Below are 19,023 nucleotides of genomic sequence, written 5' to 3'. Positions count from 1 at the left end.
TGTCGGGGTGTTACGCTGGCCCACACGCAGTAGGGGTTCAGATGGGACCGGGGCTGGAGCAGCAGAGCCAAGGAGGGGGCTAGGGGCCAGGGTTCCCAGAAAGCCCTGTGAGCTGTGAGGTGGTGTGCTTGCTTCTGCCTGGCACCCCCCTGCCTCAGGAGCCCCCTGTCCACGGGCCTTTGTCCTTTCCGTGCCCCTGGTCCTGCTTGGAGGGGAGAGCTCCCCCAGTACACCTGGGTGCCTAGACATTGCGCTCATCCTCTCCTCCAGACTACCCAGACCCTGACAGCTTCTGTTGGGAGACATATCTGGAAGAAACTGGGGCCTCTGCTGTGCCCGCCTGGGCCTTCAAGGTGGTGAGTCATCTCTCCCCGCCCCGAGCTGAGCTCGGCAAGGCGAGGAGCCCTCGGCCAGCCAGGATGGGGCCCTGGCCTCCCCCTTTGGCTGTGGTTTCCCCAGGCACAGCACCTGGGCTCCCCTCTTGGGGATTCAGCTCTGCTGAGCTGGGCCTCGGCCTGAAGGCTGCTGTCCCCCCGCAGCGACCCCCGCACAGCTTCCTGGTCAACATGAAACTGGAGGCCGTGGACCGCAGGAACCCAGCCCTAATTCGTGTGGCCAGCGTGGAGGATGTTGAGGACCATCGGATAAAGGTGGCTCTGGGCTCCTTGGGCTGGAGGAGTGGACAGGCCAGTTGGGCAGGGCTCCTGTAGGCTGGGTTGAGGTCAAGGGCATGGCATGAGCCAGACTTGAGGGAGGCTGTGCGTTGCAGGGAAGGGAGCTCTGAACCTGAGGCCGAAGATCTTGGGTCTCAGTCTGGCCTCATCTGTGACTTACTTTTGTGAGTCGGGACAAGTCACGTCCCCTCTCTGAGCCTATAAAATGGGCCTAATCATCCTTGTCCTATTGATGGGATTGATGGGAGATGCCACTAACTTAAAGGGTGAAACCCTTGGGAAGTGTGGTGGCCAAGACAGACTACTGTGGGGTGGGCCCCTTGGTTCTTCCAATCCAGGATCTTGCTTCTGACGGGCCCCAGGGATGGGGAGAGCCTCCTGGAGCCTGGAGGACCTCCCGGCTGAGCTGGGCTCCACGAGAAGCACCTGACCTCCAAGGGTCTTTCCTCCCCAGCTCCACTTTGATGGCTGGAGTCACGCCTACGACTTCTGGATCGATGCCGACCACCCTGACATCCACCCCGCGGGCTGGTGCTCCAAGACGGGGCATCCCCTGCAGCCTCCTCTCCGTGTGTACCCCTGGGGCCCCCTGGCCCTCTCCTCCTGATGCCCGGCCCTGCCCCCGAGCTCTGGCACCCCTCCCCCTTCTATAGCATGCCCACAGTGAGCTCTGGGGTCCCTCATCCTCCCCACCTCAGGGGTCTTTGCTACACATAGCAGTGCCTCTGGCCTCCCCAGTTTGCTGGGTTTGGAGCCTGGAGGTGTGAAGGGCCAAGCTCACTTGGGAGCATATGCTTAGGAGGTAGTTGTACCCCTGGGGAGTTCTCTCAGCGAATAGCAGAGCCACGCCGAGCATGCGCTGTGTTTGCTAAGGCAGTGTGGCTCCCTCAATCAGATCCTGGGCCCCTCAGCAGGCAGGGGTTAGAGGTCACCCACGTCTGTTTCACATGTGGTGTTGATTCTTCTTGATTGTTCTCTGCATGTGGGCAGAGCCTAAAAAAGGTCACCGAAGTCTTGGGGGTAAAACTGAGAAACACGAATAACATGCAAATCTGCCTGATGTGGCTTTCCGGGGCAGCTGTGCCCACACCGGCCCTGAGGTGCTCTCCCCAAGGGTTCTCCTCCTTTCAGAGAGTATGGCCTGCAGGTTTCCACAGAGAATATGAGAGCCAAGCCCTCATTCCCCCAAGAGGGGCTGACATCCATATCCACCCAGGAAGTGGTGTCCCAGCCTGGTTCAGGGCCCCTTGCACCCGGGGAACTGGTTCCTAGTCAGGGAGCTGACCTTCCCTGCCCTGCATGACTCCTCTCCCAGCCCCGCCCCCACCGCCAGGGCCCTGTGCTGACCCTTTTCTTCCTGCCCCTCCAGGACCCAGAGAGCCCAGCTCTGCCTCCCCTGGGGGCTGTCCCCCTCTCAGCTGTCGAAGCCTGCCACAGACCAGGACCTCCAAGTACAGCTTTCACCACCGGTGAGTGAAGGGCTCCTGCTAAGAGACCCTCGGGCATTGTTGCTCAGAGAGGGTCTGTTTTATACCCACTATGGGTGGCCGACCAGGGCCCACCCAGCCGCTCTCCTAATGGGGCCAGGGTTGGGAAGAGCTAAGTGGGAACTATCAGATTCAGCCCATCTTAAGTCTTCTTCTTCTCCAGAAAGTGCCCCACTCCTGGTTGTGATGGCTCTGGCCACGTCACAGGCAAGTTCACAGCCCACCACTGCCTCTCGGGCTGCCCGCTGGCCGAGAGGAACCAGAGCCGGCTGAAGGCAGAGCTGTCCGACACGGAGGCCTTGGCCCGTAAGAGGAACTTCTCGGGCTTCTCCCTAAGGAAGAAGCCTCGCCATCACAGCCGGTGCGGAGGGCAAGGGTGCAGGGCCTCGAGTCCTCCTGGGCCAGCCCAGGCCCTGATTCCCTGCCATGGACCTGGTCCCTCTCTCTCCAGGATCGGACGCCCTCCAAAGTATCAGAAGATCCCACAGGAAGATTTCCCGAGTGAGTCCTGGGCCAGTTATTCCTGTGTCCTCCGCCGCGTTCACAATGAGTACTTAGTAATTGGTGGGAGGAGTCACCAGGGGTGCCCAGAGCCGGAGAAGCTGGCAGGCAGGCCACCTCTGCATTCGAGATACTTGGGGATACAGAGCAGTGGCAAGACCACGGGTAGGGCCTTGAGCGACCTCGGATTCCAGCCCCTTTTTATCCCTGGTTTTGCTGTGATTTTCCAGGAAAGGCGCAGAGCCTCTCTGGACTTCTGGTTCGCTGTAAGGTGGGATGATGCCTCCAGCTCTGCTTTTCTCAATCTAGGCTTCCAGGGAGGGAGGCCTTGGCTGTCACTTTCTAGTGTGGCCTTGAGCAACTTAGTTAACATCTCTGAGCTTCAGTTTCCTCATTTGAAAACATGAATAATATCTGCCTTTCCAGTGTCAATTACCTGAAATAATAGTGGCTACTTTGCTGTTTATTGAGCACCTACTATGGGCCCAGCACCATTTCAGATGCTTTACCTATACCGTTGCTGACTCTCACAAGTGGTCGGTAACATAGATGTCATTCTCTCCTGAGAGAAGAGGAGTGAGAGGTTGGTAGAGTGAGGTCATTTGCCCAAGGTCATTCGCCTCATAAGGGGCTGAGCTGGGCTTCAAACTCAGGTCTGACTTCTCCTGCTATCGCTGCTGGTACAACAGACGTAAATTATCTGACCCACATGTCAGTTCACTTTTCCACCTCCTTTGTCTTAACTTGGCGGCAACAGCCAAGTACCACAGACTGGGTGGCTTCAACAGAAGTGTACTTTCTCACACTTGTGGAGGCTGGAGGCCCAAGCTCAAAGGATCAACAGGTTTGGTTTCTTCTGAGGCCTCTCTCCTTGGCGTACAGACAGCCACCTTCCTGCTTGTGTCCCACATGGTCTTTGCTCTATGCCTGTGTGCCCCCAGGGTCTCTCCATGTCTCCAAAATTCCTTTTCTTATAAGGATACCAGACAGATTGGATTAGGGCCCACCTTATCAGCCTCATTTTAACTTAATCACCTCTTTAAAGGCCCTTTCTCCAAATACAGTGGCATTCTGAGGTACTGGAGATTAGAGCTTTAACATATCAATTGGAAGGGGCATGGGACACAGCTCAAGCCCATGGCTCCAAGGGGAGGGACAAGGTGACCGAGCCGTCCACTGCGTGATGACTTCATCTATATCTTCAGCCACCGGCATAGGTCCTGATACACAGCATAGGTCCTGATACACAGTCCTGATCCCCTGATACACATGCTGGGGATCTTGTTTCAGTTGAGTTGAATGCGCATCATTTTTTTTTGTTAGATAGATAATTTTTTTGGCCACGCCTGGGGGCACATGGGATCTTAGTTCCCCGACGAGGGATCGAACCTGGGCCCCTTGCAGTGGAAGCACAGAGTCCTAACCACTGGACCGCCAGGGAATTCCCTGAATGCACATCACTTTAAGGCAAGAAGAGACCTTGAGAAATCACCTGGATCAATGCACAATTTCTGGGCAGGACCCAGGCTATTCCAGTTCTTCAGGAACAGTCTCTGTAACCCGGGCAGTATGAGCACAAAGATTTAAAGCACAACCTCAAGGCAGACTGCCTTTTACATGCTGTGACAGCTTGAGCAGAAGCCACCTCTCCGAGCCTCAGCTTCCTCATCTGTAAAATGCTAATAATAATAGTGCCAATCTTAAAAGGTGGTGAGAGGCTTAAATGAGGTGGTCCATGTGAAGTGCTCGATAACCTGCGGGAATCATTAGTCCTGATGTCTTGCCTGACTCCCTCTTGCTGCTGTTCCATACTGTTTCCTCTTGGTAGAAACAGAAGGCAATTCCCGCAGCCTCAGGCCTGAGTGAGGCGGGTCTTGGCCTGCCTCCCGGCCCTCAGAGTGGGGACTTTCAGAGATGGGACTGCCGTGGGCACCTCTTCTATCCCATCCTGGTACACCTTGTTGGCTTCCATGTTCTGACTGCCAGAGAGCTCTTGCCTAATGTGTTCATTCCAGAATTATCCTGAGAACTCTTCCCACAGACTGAGGCTGTGGCCCAGATTGGACCGGGAAGGACTCACCCAAGGCCTGAAGCACTTCAGGGACAGGGTGGGGGACAGAGCCCAGGCCTCTGACCTCTGGGCAGAGCTCCCCATTCCACCAGCTGGCTCTCCCAGAGGGGACACTTGTCACTCTGGATTTCATTCCGGAGGAGTCTTCTCACGCATCCGTGGGTAGACCTCCTCCCTGCCGGTTTGCTGGGAAACAGCTCCCTGGGGGAGACCGCCTGGAGAGGACAGGCCTCAGCTGTGCTCACTCTGTTCGCAGGGCCATTCACGCCCCATGAGTGTCAGCTGTTGGAAGGAATGAGGAAACAGCAGTGATTTCCTTACCCAACCAGTTTATTTACAGATGGAGAAACTGAGGCCCATGTTAAATGACCTGCCCAGGACTAATGAGCAAGTTAGTAAGGAACTAACCCCATTTCCTGATTCTGAATCCAGTTTGTGTTTTCTATTATACTGCATTAACTCCACTGCCCCCCGCACCGTGGTTCCCCTGCCTTTCCACAGTGCCTATTCAGCACACCGTTATTAACCTCCAATAATAATAGTGCTATAGACTGAACGTTTGTATCCCCCCCCAAATTCATATGTTGAAACCTAATCCCCAGTGTCACGGTATTTGGGGTGGGGCCTTTGGGAGGTGATTAGGTCATGAGGATGGAGCCCTTGAGAATGGGATTAGTGCCCTTATAAGAGACCCCTTGCCCCTTCTGCCATGTGAAGACACAGTGAGAAGATGGCAGCCTGTGGGTCAGGAAGCAGACCTTCACCAGATATCGAATCTGTTGGTGCCTTGATCTGGGACTTCCAGCCTGTAGTACTGTGAGGAATACATTTCTGTTGCTTTTAAGCCAAAAAAAAAAAAGAACAAGAGGAACTGTTTCTGACCTGCAGCTAGATGTTTTGCAGTTAGATAAGATATCACGGGTGCCTGCAAAAGCTCCTGTCCTGTGCTCTGGGGAAGAAAGATACGGAGCAGCACAGCTCCCAGATTCCTCGCCAGCGTACACGGAGCACCAGACACAGGGCTTCAGAGAGGGGCACCTGGTGGACAGGAGGCCAGACCTGAGGGCAGGTAAATGAAGGGCTGGTGGCAGTGGCTGTCACAGGAGATCCGGGGTGCACCCCAGATGGGTTTGGGCTGATGAGCAGAGAGGCTGCAGGCAGGCTGAGTTACAGAAGAACAGTCAGTGGGGCTGGAAACGGGATCCCAGAGACTCTGAGGGTGATTGTGAGGTGCAAGGAGTCAGGGTGAAAGGCTGACGCGAAGAGGAGGGATGCAAGGACAATGTGATGAGCAGGGTGGGCCTGCAAGAGGAGGGCAGTGGGGGGCCGCGTTCACGAGAGTGTAGAGTTACCACCTGAACAGGATGGAGCCAGCTGTCTTGGATTCTGGGCAGAGGCAGGGCAAGCCCCATGGGACAGTGGCCATGTGGCCCATCCAAGGCAGGTAAGGTGGGTAGGGACCAGGTTTGCCAGAGTGGCCAGAAGTAGATGAAGTCCAAGCAGACAGCCACCAAGCCTGGCCAAAGAGGAAGCCAGGTAGAACAGGGTCACTCACCAAATCGAAGAGCCGCTTGGAGGCTGGAGTCGGGAGCCAGGGGTTCCAGGAACAGATCAGGAAGCAGAGGGACAGGCAGCATGCCGAGTGGGTCAGGGGTCACCCCAGATGTGCCTGAGTAGACCGGGGTCTGGTGCGCAGAGAATAAACTAGACCCGGCTGGGGACGTAGTGGGGAGGAGTGGAGCTTGAGACAGAGGCAGCAGGTAGCAGGTGCGTGTCAGGCTGGGCAGGCTGATCCTGATTCTCAAACAGGATCCCCCTGAGGCTGCAAGAATGGGGGCCCAAAAGGACTTAGGAAAAGGAGGACAAGCAGAATGGACTTTTTTTTTTTTTTTTTGCGGTACGCGGGCCTCTCACTGTTGTGGCCTCTCCCGTTGTGGAGCACAGGCTCCGGACGCGCAGGCTCAGCGGCCATGGCTCACGGGCCCAGCCGCTCCGCGGCATGTGGGATCTTCCCGGACCGGGGCATGAACCCGTGTCCCCTGCATCGGCAGGCGGACTCTCAACTACTGCGCCACCAGGGAAGCCCCAGAATGGACTTTTGATGTCCGGGCTGAGGTTGCTTGGATGTTGGGGGCCGTTTTGATGCAAGGTATCTAGCGGTGTTTCTGGGATGCTGCAGCAGATCCAGGAGAGAAGAGCATCCTCGAAGGGCCCAGGGTGATGCAGCCTCAGAAGGATGGGGGTGGGGTCATCCTACACAGTCTGTAACGTGAGGAACCCACTTTACCCCAAGGGGCGAGCCCTGGATGAGGAGTCAGGAGATCTGGATCACCCTCTTGGCTCTGCAGGGCTATCCGAAAGGGGCCATGGTCCTGCCCACTCTGCCAGCCAGTCTCTCAGGTGGCCTGGGGATGAGCGGGCTTCAGAGACCAGGTTAGCCTTTGGCCTTGGCCGCCAGCCTCTGCTTCTGCCTCTGCCTCTGCCTTCCAGCACTGACCACTGACGTCATGCACCAGTCCCTCTTCATGTCGGCCCTGTCGGCCCACCCCGACCGGTCACTATCAGCGTGCTGGGAGCAGCACCGCAAGCTCCTACCAGGAGTGGCGGGCATCTCAGCCTCGACAGTCGCCAAGTGGACCATCAATGAGGTGAGGACCCCTCCCTCTTCCTCCTCCTCTGCTTTGCCCTCACCGCACCCTGGCAGGAGGGCTCAGGAAAGGCCCCTGTCGGGCAGAGGCCCACACTGCTCCTGACTCAACCTCCTGCGGTCCACAGTCCCTCCCAGCTGCTCAGTGGGGGCCTTGGGGGGGACTGAGGGACTGTCTGATAGGCCCATCCTAGTGCATGGGGAGGAGGGCGTGTTGCTAGTCTAGCAGGAGAGACAGGCTCAGGCCTGGGCCTCGGGAGCAAGGGGCCCCACCTCGCTCACTCAGCAGCACAGAGATGCAAGATCCTCTTAGGCTGATAAGAAAAAGCAACACTGCCATAGCCCAGGAGGCACCAAGGCCGGGTAGGCCGGCCTCCTCCCTCCTCTCCCAAGCCCCGTCGCCTTGGCAACACGTCTTCTTTGGTTTCCAAGGTCTTCGGCTTTGTTCAGACCCTGACAGGTTGTGAGGACCAAGCACGGCTCTTCAAAGATGAGGTAAGGTGCAAAGCGCAGGGTGGGGACAGAGGAGGGTCACCATCGTTGAGATAGCAGGATGCAGGAGCCCTCCCCAGCACTGCCCCCAGCTAGAGAGGGCCCTCTGTCATCCCACCTAGGGGGACCAGTCACAGTGACCCACGTCTCTGGGAAAAATCTGGTACACACCATGGCCCAGCTTGGGAACCAAACCCTCTGTTCAGACCGTCCTCAGGAAGGGAAACCATCCTGGAAACAGGATTCCATTCACAACAGAAATTGTGCTCTCTGCTCGAACTTTTGTCTTCCAAACTTAGCTTCCTCAATGCCAGTCAATTAAAGTGTATTTTGACTGGCACAGCTATTGCCATTTACTGCAAGGATCCTAACACACACTTAAAATTAAGACCCAAAAGCTTACCGAAGTTGAGAAGCAGTGAACTGTAGGTGAAAGACCACTAGTTTTGTGGACAGGTGGATTTGAATCCTAGTTCTGCTGGTTGGAGCTCTTTTGAGTCTGCATCTTCTCATCCGTGAGGTAGAGGTGGGGAGTTCCCTGGTGGTCTAGTGGTTAGGATTTGGTGCTTTCACTGTCATGGCCCAGGATCAATCCCTGATTGGAGAACTGAGATCCCATAAGCCATGCAGCATGGCCAAAAAAATAGAGATAAAATGGGTATAATGATGACTGCCTCGCAGGGCCATGTGAGCGCTGGAAATGATGAGTGGATCACTATACCAGAATGTCTAGTGTAACTATATCGTCAGCATCTATATTATTATCTACCAATGCTGTAGAGTAATATACAGATCACATCACTATAGCCACATGCCTGATACAGGGAGAGCTCAATCCATGGTGTTTCTGGCTTTCAATGTGTAGCTGTCCTCAAATAAAGAGCCTTATCGTGACTCGCCTAATTCGTAGAGTTTGAAATTGGAAGGGACCTTTCAGTTCATTTAGGTCTTCCTTCCAAAGAATACACATACCCCCCTTAACCCAAGAGAGCGTGGTTTCAGCTCCCCATAGATGCCAGGTCAGGTGCCCAGGAGAAAGAAGTATATTCCTCTTTCCCTGGAAGAATCTCTTTATCCAGGCCCAACACAGCCAGTTTCTTCATTGCCCCTTGGGTGGTGGCGCTCCCAAACTCCTCCCCGCTCTGGGTGCTTGCCTTCTGGGTTGTTGATCTTCTTATCAGAATGTGTCTATGCCGCAAGTTTCAGATGCCGTCTGACCAACACAGAACACACTGGGCTGCTGCTCCCCTGTATGTCTGATGCTTTTGTTTTTAAAAAGGCTTTATTTTTTTTTAGAGCAGTTTTAGGTTCAAGGAAAATTGAGAGGAAGGTACAGAGAGTTCCCACGTACCCCCTGCCCCCTACACATGCACAACCTCCCCCATTATCAGCATCCCCACCAGAGTGGGACCTTTGTTACAACCTATGAACTGACACCTAGATGTTTTGTTTTCTTAATGGAGGTAAAATATGCATGGAATGAAATGCACACATCTTAAAAGTACAGTTCTACAAGTTTCGTGGACTGTATACACCCTGAACCCAACATGTCAATCAAGATATAAAACATTTCCATCATACCAGAAAGTTCTTTCCTGGCCCCTTTCGTCAGCTCTCATAGGCAACCACTGTTCTCATTTCTAGCACCATAAATTGGTTTTACCTGTTCTTGAACTTCACATAAGTGGAATCATACAGCACGTACTCTTTTGCGTTTGTCTCTCTTCAGTGTAATGTTTTGCAGGTTCATGCATGTTACAGTGTATACCAGCAATTAGCTCCTTTTTATTTCTGAGCAGTGCTCTGTTTTATGAAAATCCCACAGTTCTGTTAGTGGGCATTTGCATTGTTTTCTCCTTCTCCATATTTGAACCCTATGTTTTTGTTGGCAAAACTTAAGTTTGCACTAGCTTTATTACAGCCACGTCACACCAGTTTGGAGTTCATCAAAGTCCCCCAAGTGCCTTTTCTGTCAATTATCTATTATAGTCTAACCAAATTTTCCAGTGTGTTCCTTGCACCACTGGGGGTTTTTTTTGTTTGTTTGTTTTTTTAGCCTAATGTAAAACTTTACATTTATCCCTATTAAATGTTCTCTCGTTGGTTTCATAGTCTCATTGTTTTAAATCTTGATTCTGTCATCTCTGATATTCATAGGGCTTTCCAGCCTCACACAACTTGTACATTTGAAAACTAAGCTTTCTGTGTCTTCCACCAAGTCTTCACCGCATGTGTTTAATGAGACAGAGCAGAAGTACGTGACACCCATTAGAGATCTTCCTGTAGGTGACAGCAGGTCACAAATCAACGCTCTTTGAGTGCAGTGGTTTAGCCAGCTGTGGAATCACCCCAGAGTTTGATCCTTGGGCATCCTCCCCTTTTTAGGAAAAGGTCTATCTCTCCCAGGAACATCTACTGTGTATCTCAGTTCAGCATGATCTGTGAAACAAAAAAAGCAATGGCAAAAGCGGGGAAGGTGTGCTGGTGGCCCACGGGCATCAAATAGAGTCTCAGGGTGGAGGAGGACCTTTGCAGGGTCTGAGGATTACCTTCTCCGGGATCTGGTCCATGTCATCCATTTCCCCAGGGAGGACCGTGCTCCAAGGAATGGGCTTTCTCTGGCTGAACTGATGCTTTCAGGGACTTGAGTCAGGATTCTTCCCAGCCAGGACGCAGACCGTTCATTAGAGGGATGCTTCATGAGTGAGAAATTAGAGCATATCGGATAGATGGTCTTAGGGGTAGTCTGTTCAGTCTGGTGGTTGGCACTGATGGGCCTAAGAAAAGTCTGCCCAGTCCTCCCTTTGTCACCTTTATTGTAGCTCTCATGTATTTGTTTAATTTACTCGGCAAATAATTATTGAAGTCTGCTGTGTGCCTGGCCCAGCATCATGTGATGAGGGCAAATTCCTTAGTCTTTCTGCCTCAGTTTCCTCACCTGTAAAATGGGGGTAATTAATACTGGTGCTGCTTCAGAGGGGTGTTGTGAGAATTATTAAATCAGTTAATATACGAAAGGTGTTTAAGAACAGTGTTGGCCATATAAGAAACACCATAGAAGGGTTTTGTTTGCCATGATTCTTAAGGAGGGAGCATAGGAGGGAGGATACCTTTTCAAAAAAGGGGTCCCAGTACCCAGAGGAGGGGATTCTTCAGGCCAAATGGTGGGACCAGGAGCCACATTGCGCTCCTGCCCGGAGGCTCCGCAGCCCAGCCAGGCCCACCCGCTGAGAGAAAAGGCCCTTGTGCTCACCATACCCCACCCCTAGCCCCGTCTCCCGCCCTGGCTGTCTGCATCTCTTTCCCTCCTCCACAATGGGCTTCTCCCCTCCCTTTCCCTACCCATCTCCCTATCCCGGAGAATTAACAGTTATTTGCTTCACCTTTTTTTTTTTTTTTTTTTTTGCGGTACGCGGGCCTCTCACTGTTATGGCCTCTCCCGTTGCGGAGCACAGGCTCCGGACACGCAGGCTCAGCGGCCATGGCTCACGGGCCCAGCCGCTCCGCGGCATGTGGGATCTTCCCGGACCGAGGCACGAACCCGTGTCCCCTGCATCGGCAGGCGGACTCTCAACCACTGCGCCACCAGGGAAGCCCTGCTTCACCTATTTTTAGATGAAGCAACTTTTTTTTGTTTTTTTTTTTAAGAAAGGTTATTTTATTTATTTATTTAGGGCTGCATTGGGTCTTTGGTGCTGCACGCGGGCTTTCTCTAGTTGCGGCGAGCAGGGGCTACTCTTTGTTGCGGTGCATGGGCTTCTCATCGCGGTGGCTTCTCTTGTTGTGGAGCACGGGCTCCAGGCTCACGGGCTTCAGTAGTTGTGGCTCATGGGCTTAGTTGCTCCGCGGCACGTGGGATCCTCCCGGACCAGGGCTCGAACTCATGTCCCCTGCATTGGCAGGCGGATTCTTAACCACTGCGCCACCAGGGAGGTCCCAGATGAAGTAGTTTTAAGTAGATAATGGCCATCATGACATTTCACCCCTGAGTACTTCAGCACGCATCTCTAAAAACTAAAGTCTTTCTCCACATAACCACAACCTTGTTATCCCACTGAACAAGTGGACAGTAGCTCCTTTATATCACCTAATGCCCAGCCTGTATTCAAATTTCTCTGCTCGTGCCCAGAGTATCTTTTGCTGTTGGTGTTTTTGAGCCAGGACCCAAGCAAGGTCCACACAGTTGGTTTGGGTTGTTATGTCTCTTAAATATCTTCTATTCTAGAATAGTTTCCTCTCTTTTTTTTTTTTTTAATTTTTTTTTTGTGTGTGTGACATTGGAAACAGTCTTGGTGAATGTGAACTTCTAGATCTGTCTCACTGCTTCCTCGTGGTGTCGTTTAACTAGGTCCACTCTCCCCTGTGTTTCTTATAAACTGGACGTCAGGTGCAGAGGTTGGTTAGATTCAGATTTCATCTCTTTTTCTCTCTTCCTCTCTTCCTTCCCCGCTGCCCCTTGCTTCTCAGGAATAGCTCATAGGTAACATGGTAGCGCTCAGCCTGCAGCACGTGGGAATGCCCTCGGTGTCTGCTTATTTACTATTCGCAGTGCCAAGATTGACCCTTATGTGGGCACAGCAACAGCAGGTATTTTGAAGCCGCTGTCAGTGAGGACTCAGAGGACATTATGTAAACACATACTGAAATCCAGACCAGCCAGCAGAAAGAGACAGAGCTAGAGCACGTGTGCGTGCATGTGTGTGTATGTGTCTGTGTGTGGACGTGGGGAAACCAGTGGATATCTTTCTTTCCTTCTCTCTCCCCATTGCTGTCTTCCTTTTTTCCTTCCTCCCTCCCTTGTCCTTTCTCCTCCCTCTCCCCCTCCCTCCTGTTTCCCTTCCCCCCATCTGTCCTTTACTCCTATTTTCTTTCTCCTCTCCACTCCCCACACACACCCCCTCCTTCCCCGTGACCCTCTCCACCTTCTCCGCTTTCCACCTCCCTCCTGCAACTCCTCAGATGATTGACGGCGAGGCCTTCCTTTTGCTGACACAGGCGGACATTGTGAAGATCATGAGTGTCAAGCTGGGCCCAGCCTTGAAGATCTATAACGCCATTCTCATGTTCAAAAACGCCGACGACACCTTAAAGTGACCGGCTCAGGGCTGGTCTCTTAAATATCTCCCTCTGCAGCTGCTGCTTCCTTCCCGGCTTGAGTTCCTCACATCCCATCCGTGCCCCTGCCACCCTCTGTCCCTTATCAGGGGTGGTCCTTCTCTCCGGGGCTGCCTTGTACAAGGTCCAGGGAAGCAGAGGAGCCCTGAGGAGGATGGAGTCCTAGCCCCCGAGTCCTAGAGCTCATCTGCCACCGGGCGCACCGGTGAGGGTGAGACTGGGCGGGGGGAGCGCCACTGATGGAGAAGTTTGAAGGTGCCCCACCCATGGCGGCCCCGCATCTCCAGCGACTTGTTTCATCACCAAAGGGTCTTTCTCTCAGCCGTTAAGAACAGTCTGGTAGAACAGGAGTCCTCCAATCTGAGGCCCTTTTCTCTTTGGCATCTCTCTGCGCTCTTGCTTCCTTGTTCCCTTTCCTCCTATCAGGAAGCGACCCTGCCGAAAATGTATTTATTCAAAAAGACACCTCCCCTCTTTCTGTCTGCTGGTTTTGCTGCCCACATTCTGCTGCCTGGTTTCCTGGGCACGGCCCAGCCAGACCCCGCTGGCTCTTCCCCCTTAGACGGGTGAGCCCCAGAGGTATGTCTTCATAGGATCCATTGGGAGGCTTTGGCTGCCTTTCTCTCTTTTTTGCCTGGAAGTGGGGGATTCTGAGCCAGGATGCCTTCTTCAACACGCCCAGTTCTGGACCACATGGTATTTTAGTGTCCCATGCCCTGTCCTGTTTCCAGTAGAGCGGGTGGTTAGAACCTGTTTAACTTCTGTAGCAGAGGTTAAGGTTCCACGATGTCCCCCTTACCCCCCTTCTGTGTCAAGTGTGGAGAAGAGGCACCCTGGCTGGCTAGGTGGCTGAGGCGAGCCCCAGGGTACATCATATAGCCTCGGGCCTTGGGCCAGCAGGGCGGTCCGGCAGGCATGGTGGCTTTCAAAACTGGGTATCGCATCCTTCTCTGCAGCCGTGGGTCTCAGCCAACGTGTTGCCCGGGGGGTGAGGGCCCTATGCCTGCCAGGCCTCCTGCCGTGGGGATGTAGCACGCTACCTGGCACATACACCCCGTGGCATCACATTCAACCTGGCCCTTAAATGTCTTGCTCTTGGGGAGTCTTACAAACACCCCTTGAAGTTGGGAGTTGGGAAGAAGGTGAATTCTATCTTTGATGTCTCCATGTCCCTTAAGCCTCTCTTACCACTCTCCATCTGTCTTGCACTGCCAGCCAGGTGCCTGCCAGGGCTCTGGGACTTTGACCTTTCTGTCCAGGAGGGGGCCTAGCCTCCACTGAGCCACTGCCAAACCCGCCTCCCAGCCTGCAGGGGCGGGGGCAGAGCCCACGGCAAGAGCCAGCCCCACACATGGAGGTGCGGAGCCGCCGCCAAGCTCCTGTGGAGCCAGGGGCCTTCCCCAGACCCCTCCCATCCATCATGTGATGTGTACGTGCGGGTGCGTGTAGGGCAGTCTTGGAAGTGTTTGACAGGGTGCAGGCGTGAGCCTCGGTGCTGGGAAAATGTCAAGGGCTATTATTGTTAAAATATGAAGCTTTATCTTTGGGAAACCCAAAGCTCTGTTGAGTCCCTGCCCCAGTCCAGGAGGGAACCTTCTCTCACAGAGGCAGCTTGGCCAGGGCAGCCATTCAGCTCCCCCAGCTGAGCTGCCGCAGGGCCGCAGACGGTCCTCAGAGGCTCTACCTTCCTGGGAGGGCTCGGCCAGGCCCTGCCTCGGGCTGGGGGCTGGGTTTACAGAGGCTTGGGGCCCCCTTGGCCAGGAGTAAGGTGGAGCGAGCTGAGCCTCTCTCTCTTGGTTGCTTGGGTGGCAGTAAAACCCACCAGCTCCGTGGCCTCGTCTGCTCCTTGTGAAACTGGGGAGAGATGCTCGTTGACTCTGGTGTGAGGAGAAGACAGCAAGTACACACAGCTGTGCTGTGGGGCCTCTCCGCGTCTAAGGAGTGCAGCTGGGACAGCTGTGCCATGTGGGTCTGTCCACCACCATCCTAATGCTTGTCTACAGGAGAGACAGGATGGACCAAGGGCCTTGGAGAAAAGGGCCCCCAGGCCTCCGAACTTGGAGGCCTCAGCACTGTCTGCGCCAACATCAAACTCTGGAAAGAAACCAAATCATAAAAAAGGGGGAAAGAAATCTGCCTTCTGTCGACCCCGCTGCCGCTTCACCCCTATCCCTTCCCCAATGAGATCATTGCACCTTGACCTGGGCGCGTGCGGTGAGGGGTGAGGGGAGGGAGTTGGCACCGCTGCCCTGTGCCCTCCGCCCTGCTCTCCAGAGGCAGGAACCACATACCCTTTGGCCCCGGCAGCCTCTCCCAGCCCTTGCCCAGCCCCGGCCTAGGGCAGTGAGACGCCTTCTGTTTAATTTATGAAGCAGAGAGAATGATCCCAGAGTTCAAAAATGAAGCCTGTTTGCACTTTCATTCACATGCACTTTGGTGGAGTTAATGTTTTTTGTACTTGCCTCGTGAGAGAGAGAGTGTGTGTGTGTGTGCGCGCGTTCGTGTGTGCACGCACATGTGCGTGTTCTTTAAGAGAATCCTCTGGTTAAAGATAAAGTCACTCTTGACTCTTGAGAGAGAAAAAGTGACAAAATGTGGTGTATTTTGTCAGTGTATTGAAGCAACATAAATAAACCTGAAGAACGGGATGATTTGCTCTGAGTCTGTTTCTCTTTTCATGATCCAACGTCCAGAAAACACAAGACGAATCTTGTGCCATCACTGAAGAGAATAAAGCATTCTGTTTGCTGTTAGGGGTCCTAAAGAACCTGATTTTTATTCTATTTTAAAGATAAAAAACAAAGGATAAAGATGAATGGGTATACTTGTCAACACTGAGAAATGTAAACAACGGGAACCTCCTGAAAACCGTGTGAAAATGGCCTGATCCTTGACAGTTTATACATGGTCAAGGGCAGAAAATTCAACGAAGCCTCTGGTTTTTAAAATAACCTCAGATTTGGGGGTGGGGAAATGTCAAGCTGAACAGTTAGAATTTCTTAAGGTTCCCAGAGATAGTATGAGCTGATGGGAAAGTGGCAGAAAAATTCAATCACATCAACGCCTTTCTGTCAAGGTCCTTAATTCCTCTGCCCACTGCTTTAGCCAGACTACTTGGCTAGAATACCAGCCATGGAGCTGTCCAAGAGCCCATCGTCTCCACACCTTAACCAGGAACTTATCTTACCGAGTCGATTTGTGCCATGGTTGACTGATGATCTCTGGCTTCAGTGTCAACCCTTAGGGCTGCCCAGGAAGCAGCTGGAATTTGGAGGGCGGGTGGTGGATTAGGTTTGACTTCCCTTTTCATGCTCCTCAAACCTCCTACCCCATCACCTTCCTAGTTGTCTCAATGGATGTCCTCACCATCTATGTCACAGAGAAAATGGGGGTCCTCAGAAGGAATACCCCACCTTCCAGCCACCTCATCTTCCAGTCCCCTCCTACCTACATCCATCCATCCTTCTTTCCTACTATCATAGCGGAATAATTGATCCTTCCATTTGTCCAAAGTTAATCGCCTACCAGCCATGGCTGCTATAAAAGGAAAAGAGGGGCTTCCCTGGTGGCGCAGTGGTTGAGAGTCCGCCTGCTGATGCAGGGGACACGGGTTCGTGCCCCGGTCCGGGAAGATCCCACATGCCGTGGAGCGGCTGGGCCCGTGAGCCATGGCCGCTGAGCCTGTGCGTCCGGAGCCTGTGCTCCGCAACGGGAGAGGCCGCAACAGTGAGAGGCCCGCGTACTGCCAAAAAAAAAGGAAAAGAAACATTGAGTGATGAGTAGGGACTTTTGGAAATTTCAAATGTGATTGCAGAGATAATTCAATACAAGGGTTGAAAGATAAAGTTGATATTGCTGCAAAAGTGGAATAAAAAAAGATGAAAATGGGAAAGAATAAGAAAATTAGAGGACTAACTAGAAGTCCAATATACAACTAACAGGAATGCCATTAAGAGAGAACAGAGAAAACAAGTTATATGAAACAAACTTAAAAAAAAAAAGGAAATTTCACAGAGAGACAAATTTAAAAATCACACTGAATGCCCAGCACAATGGATGTAAAAGGAACGATACCAAGCCTCATTACGGCGAGATGTCAGAATAATGAGAACAGAGAGAAGATCTAAAAGCTTCCAGAGGGAGTAAGACAGGTCACATCCAAAGGAACATGAATTACAGTAGCACTGAACATCTCAATAGCTATGCTGGAAGCAAGAGAAAGGAGCAATGTCTTCACAATTCCAAAGGAAAATTATTTCTGCCCTAGAATTCTGTACCCAGCCAAGCTATCGGTCAAATATGAAAGCAGAACATTTTCAAACGTACAAGGTTTCAAACTTTTATCTCCTATGCACCTTTCCTCAGGAAGCCACTGGAGGGTGTGTTCCGTCAAAATGAGAGAGTATATAAAAAAGGAGGAAGATCCCTGGAATGCAAGGATATGTCTTTTCAACATAAGAAAACCAATCTATATAATATGCCACCTTACTAGAATGAAGGGGGAAAACATATGATCATCTGAATTGATGCAGAAAAGGCATTTGACAAAAATCCAACACCTTTTCACAATAAAAACTGGCAGAAAACTAAGAATAGAAGGGAACCTCCTCAACATGACAAATGGAAAGAATTAATATCCGGGGGTAGGAAGACAATATTGTTAAGACGTCAATACTACCCAAAGTGATCTATAGGGTCAGTGCAAACCCTATCAAAATTCCAATGGCCTTTTTTGCAGGAATGTAAAATCTGCTTCTCATGTTTGTATGGAATCGCGAGGGGCTCCCAAAAGCCAAAACGATCTTGAAAAGGAACAAAGCTGGAGGACTCAGACTTTGTGATTTCAAAACTGACTGCAAAGCTAATGTAATCAACATGTATGATACTGACATAAAGGCAGACCTAAAGACCAATTGAATAGAACTGTGAGTCCAGAAATAAACCCATACATTTATGGCCAATTGATATTTTTAATAAATTTATTTATTTTATTTATTTTTATTTTTGGCTGTGTTGGGTCTTCGTTGCTGCATGTGGGCTTTCTCTAGTTGCAGCGTGCAGGCTTTCTCTATTTGCAGCACGCGGGGGCTCCTCTTCGTTGCAGTGCGCGGGCTTCTCATTGCAGTGGCTTCTCTTGTTGCGGAGCATGGGCTCTAGGCGTGCAGGCTCAGTAGTTGTGGCGCACGGGCTTAGTTCCTCCGCAGTATGTGGGATCTTCCCGGACCAGGGCTCAAACCCATGTCCCTTGCATCAGCCGGCACATTCTTAACCACAGCGCCACCACGGAAGCCCCAGCCAATTGATTTTTGATAAGAATGTCAGGTCCATTCAATAGGGATGAGAACAGGACAATAGGATTTCCACCTGTGAAAAAAGTGAAGTTGGATGCCTACCTTACACTATATAAAAAATAGAGCTAAAACCATAAAACCCTTAGAAGGAAACAGAGGTAAATCTTTATGACCTTGGAATTGACAATGGATTCTAGATGTGACACCAAAAGTACAAGCAACAAAAGAAAAAAAATAGATAAGTTGAAATTCATCAAAATTAAAAACTTTGGGGACTTCCCTGGTGGCGCAGTGGTTAAGAATCTGCCTGCCAATGCGGGAGACAGGTTCGAGCCCTGGTCCGGGAAGATCCCACATGCTGCGGAGCAACTAAGCCCGTGTGCCACAACTACTGAGCCTGTGCTCCAGAGCCCACGAGCCACAATTACTGAAGACCACGTGCCTAGAACCCATGCTCCGCAACAAAAGAAGCCACCGCAATAAGCCCGCACACCGCAACGAAGACCCAACACAGCCAAAAATAAATAAATAAATAAATTTATTTTTAAAAATTAAAAACTTTTGTCTATCAAAGGACATTATCAAAAAGGTGAGAAGAAAACCTGCAGGGAGAGAATAGGTGCAAATTTTATATCTGACAATAGTTTAATAACCAGAATATATAAAGAATTCCTAAAACTAAACAACAAAAAGACAAGCGACCCAAATAAAAAGTGGCAGAGGACTTGACTAGACATTTCTCCAA

General features: G+C 51.8%; 1 protein-coding gene across 4 annotated transcripts in view; it reads left to right on the top strand.

The window, feature by feature from the left end:
- The window catches only part of L3MBTL1 (L3MBTL histone methyl-lysine binding protein 1), a 32,718-nt gene extending 17,070 nt beyond the window's left edge, over positions 1 to 15,648 (top strand). The window contains exons 13-21 of one of the 4 annotated variants that reach the window (XM_027078274.1): positions 271 to 356; positions 540 to 650; positions 1,129 to 1,243; positions 2,044 to 2,143; positions 2,325 to 2,522; positions 2,613 to 2,662; positions 7,224 to 7,381; positions 7,813 to 7,875; positions 12,832 to 15,648. In XM_027078274.1, the coding sequence (XP_026934075.1) occupies positions 271 to 356; positions 540 to 650; positions 1,129 to 1,243; positions 2,044 to 2,143; positions 2,325 to 2,522; positions 2,613 to 2,662; positions 7,224 to 7,381; positions 7,813 to 7,875; positions 12,832 to 12,966 (1,016 nt within the window). In that variant the 3' untranslated portion in view covers positions 12,967 to 15,648. Of the gene's footprint in view, positions 1 to 270; positions 357 to 539; positions 651 to 1,128; positions 1,244 to 2,043; positions 2,144 to 2,324; positions 2,663 to 7,223; positions 7,382 to 7,812; positions 7,876 to 12,831 lie in introns of those variants that run through there. The other 3 variants (XM_027078272.1, XM_027078273.1, XM_027078275.1) reach the window with 3 other exon arrangements.
- Positions 15,649 to 19,023: the final 3,375 nt, after the last annotated feature.

The sequence above is a fragment of the Aethalodelphis obliquidens genome, unplaced genomic scaffold (assembly GCF_003676395.1).
Source record: "Aethalodelphis obliquidens isolate GAN/ISIS:26980383/991018 unplaced genomic scaffold, ASM367639v1 scaffold42, whole genome shotgun sequence".
In the NCBI taxonomy this organism is placed as follows: domain Eukaryota; kingdom Metazoa; phylum Chordata; class Mammalia; order Artiodactyla; family Delphinidae; genus Aethalodelphis; species Aethalodelphis obliquidens.
This window is presented reverse-complemented; position numbering and strand designations above follow the sequence as displayed.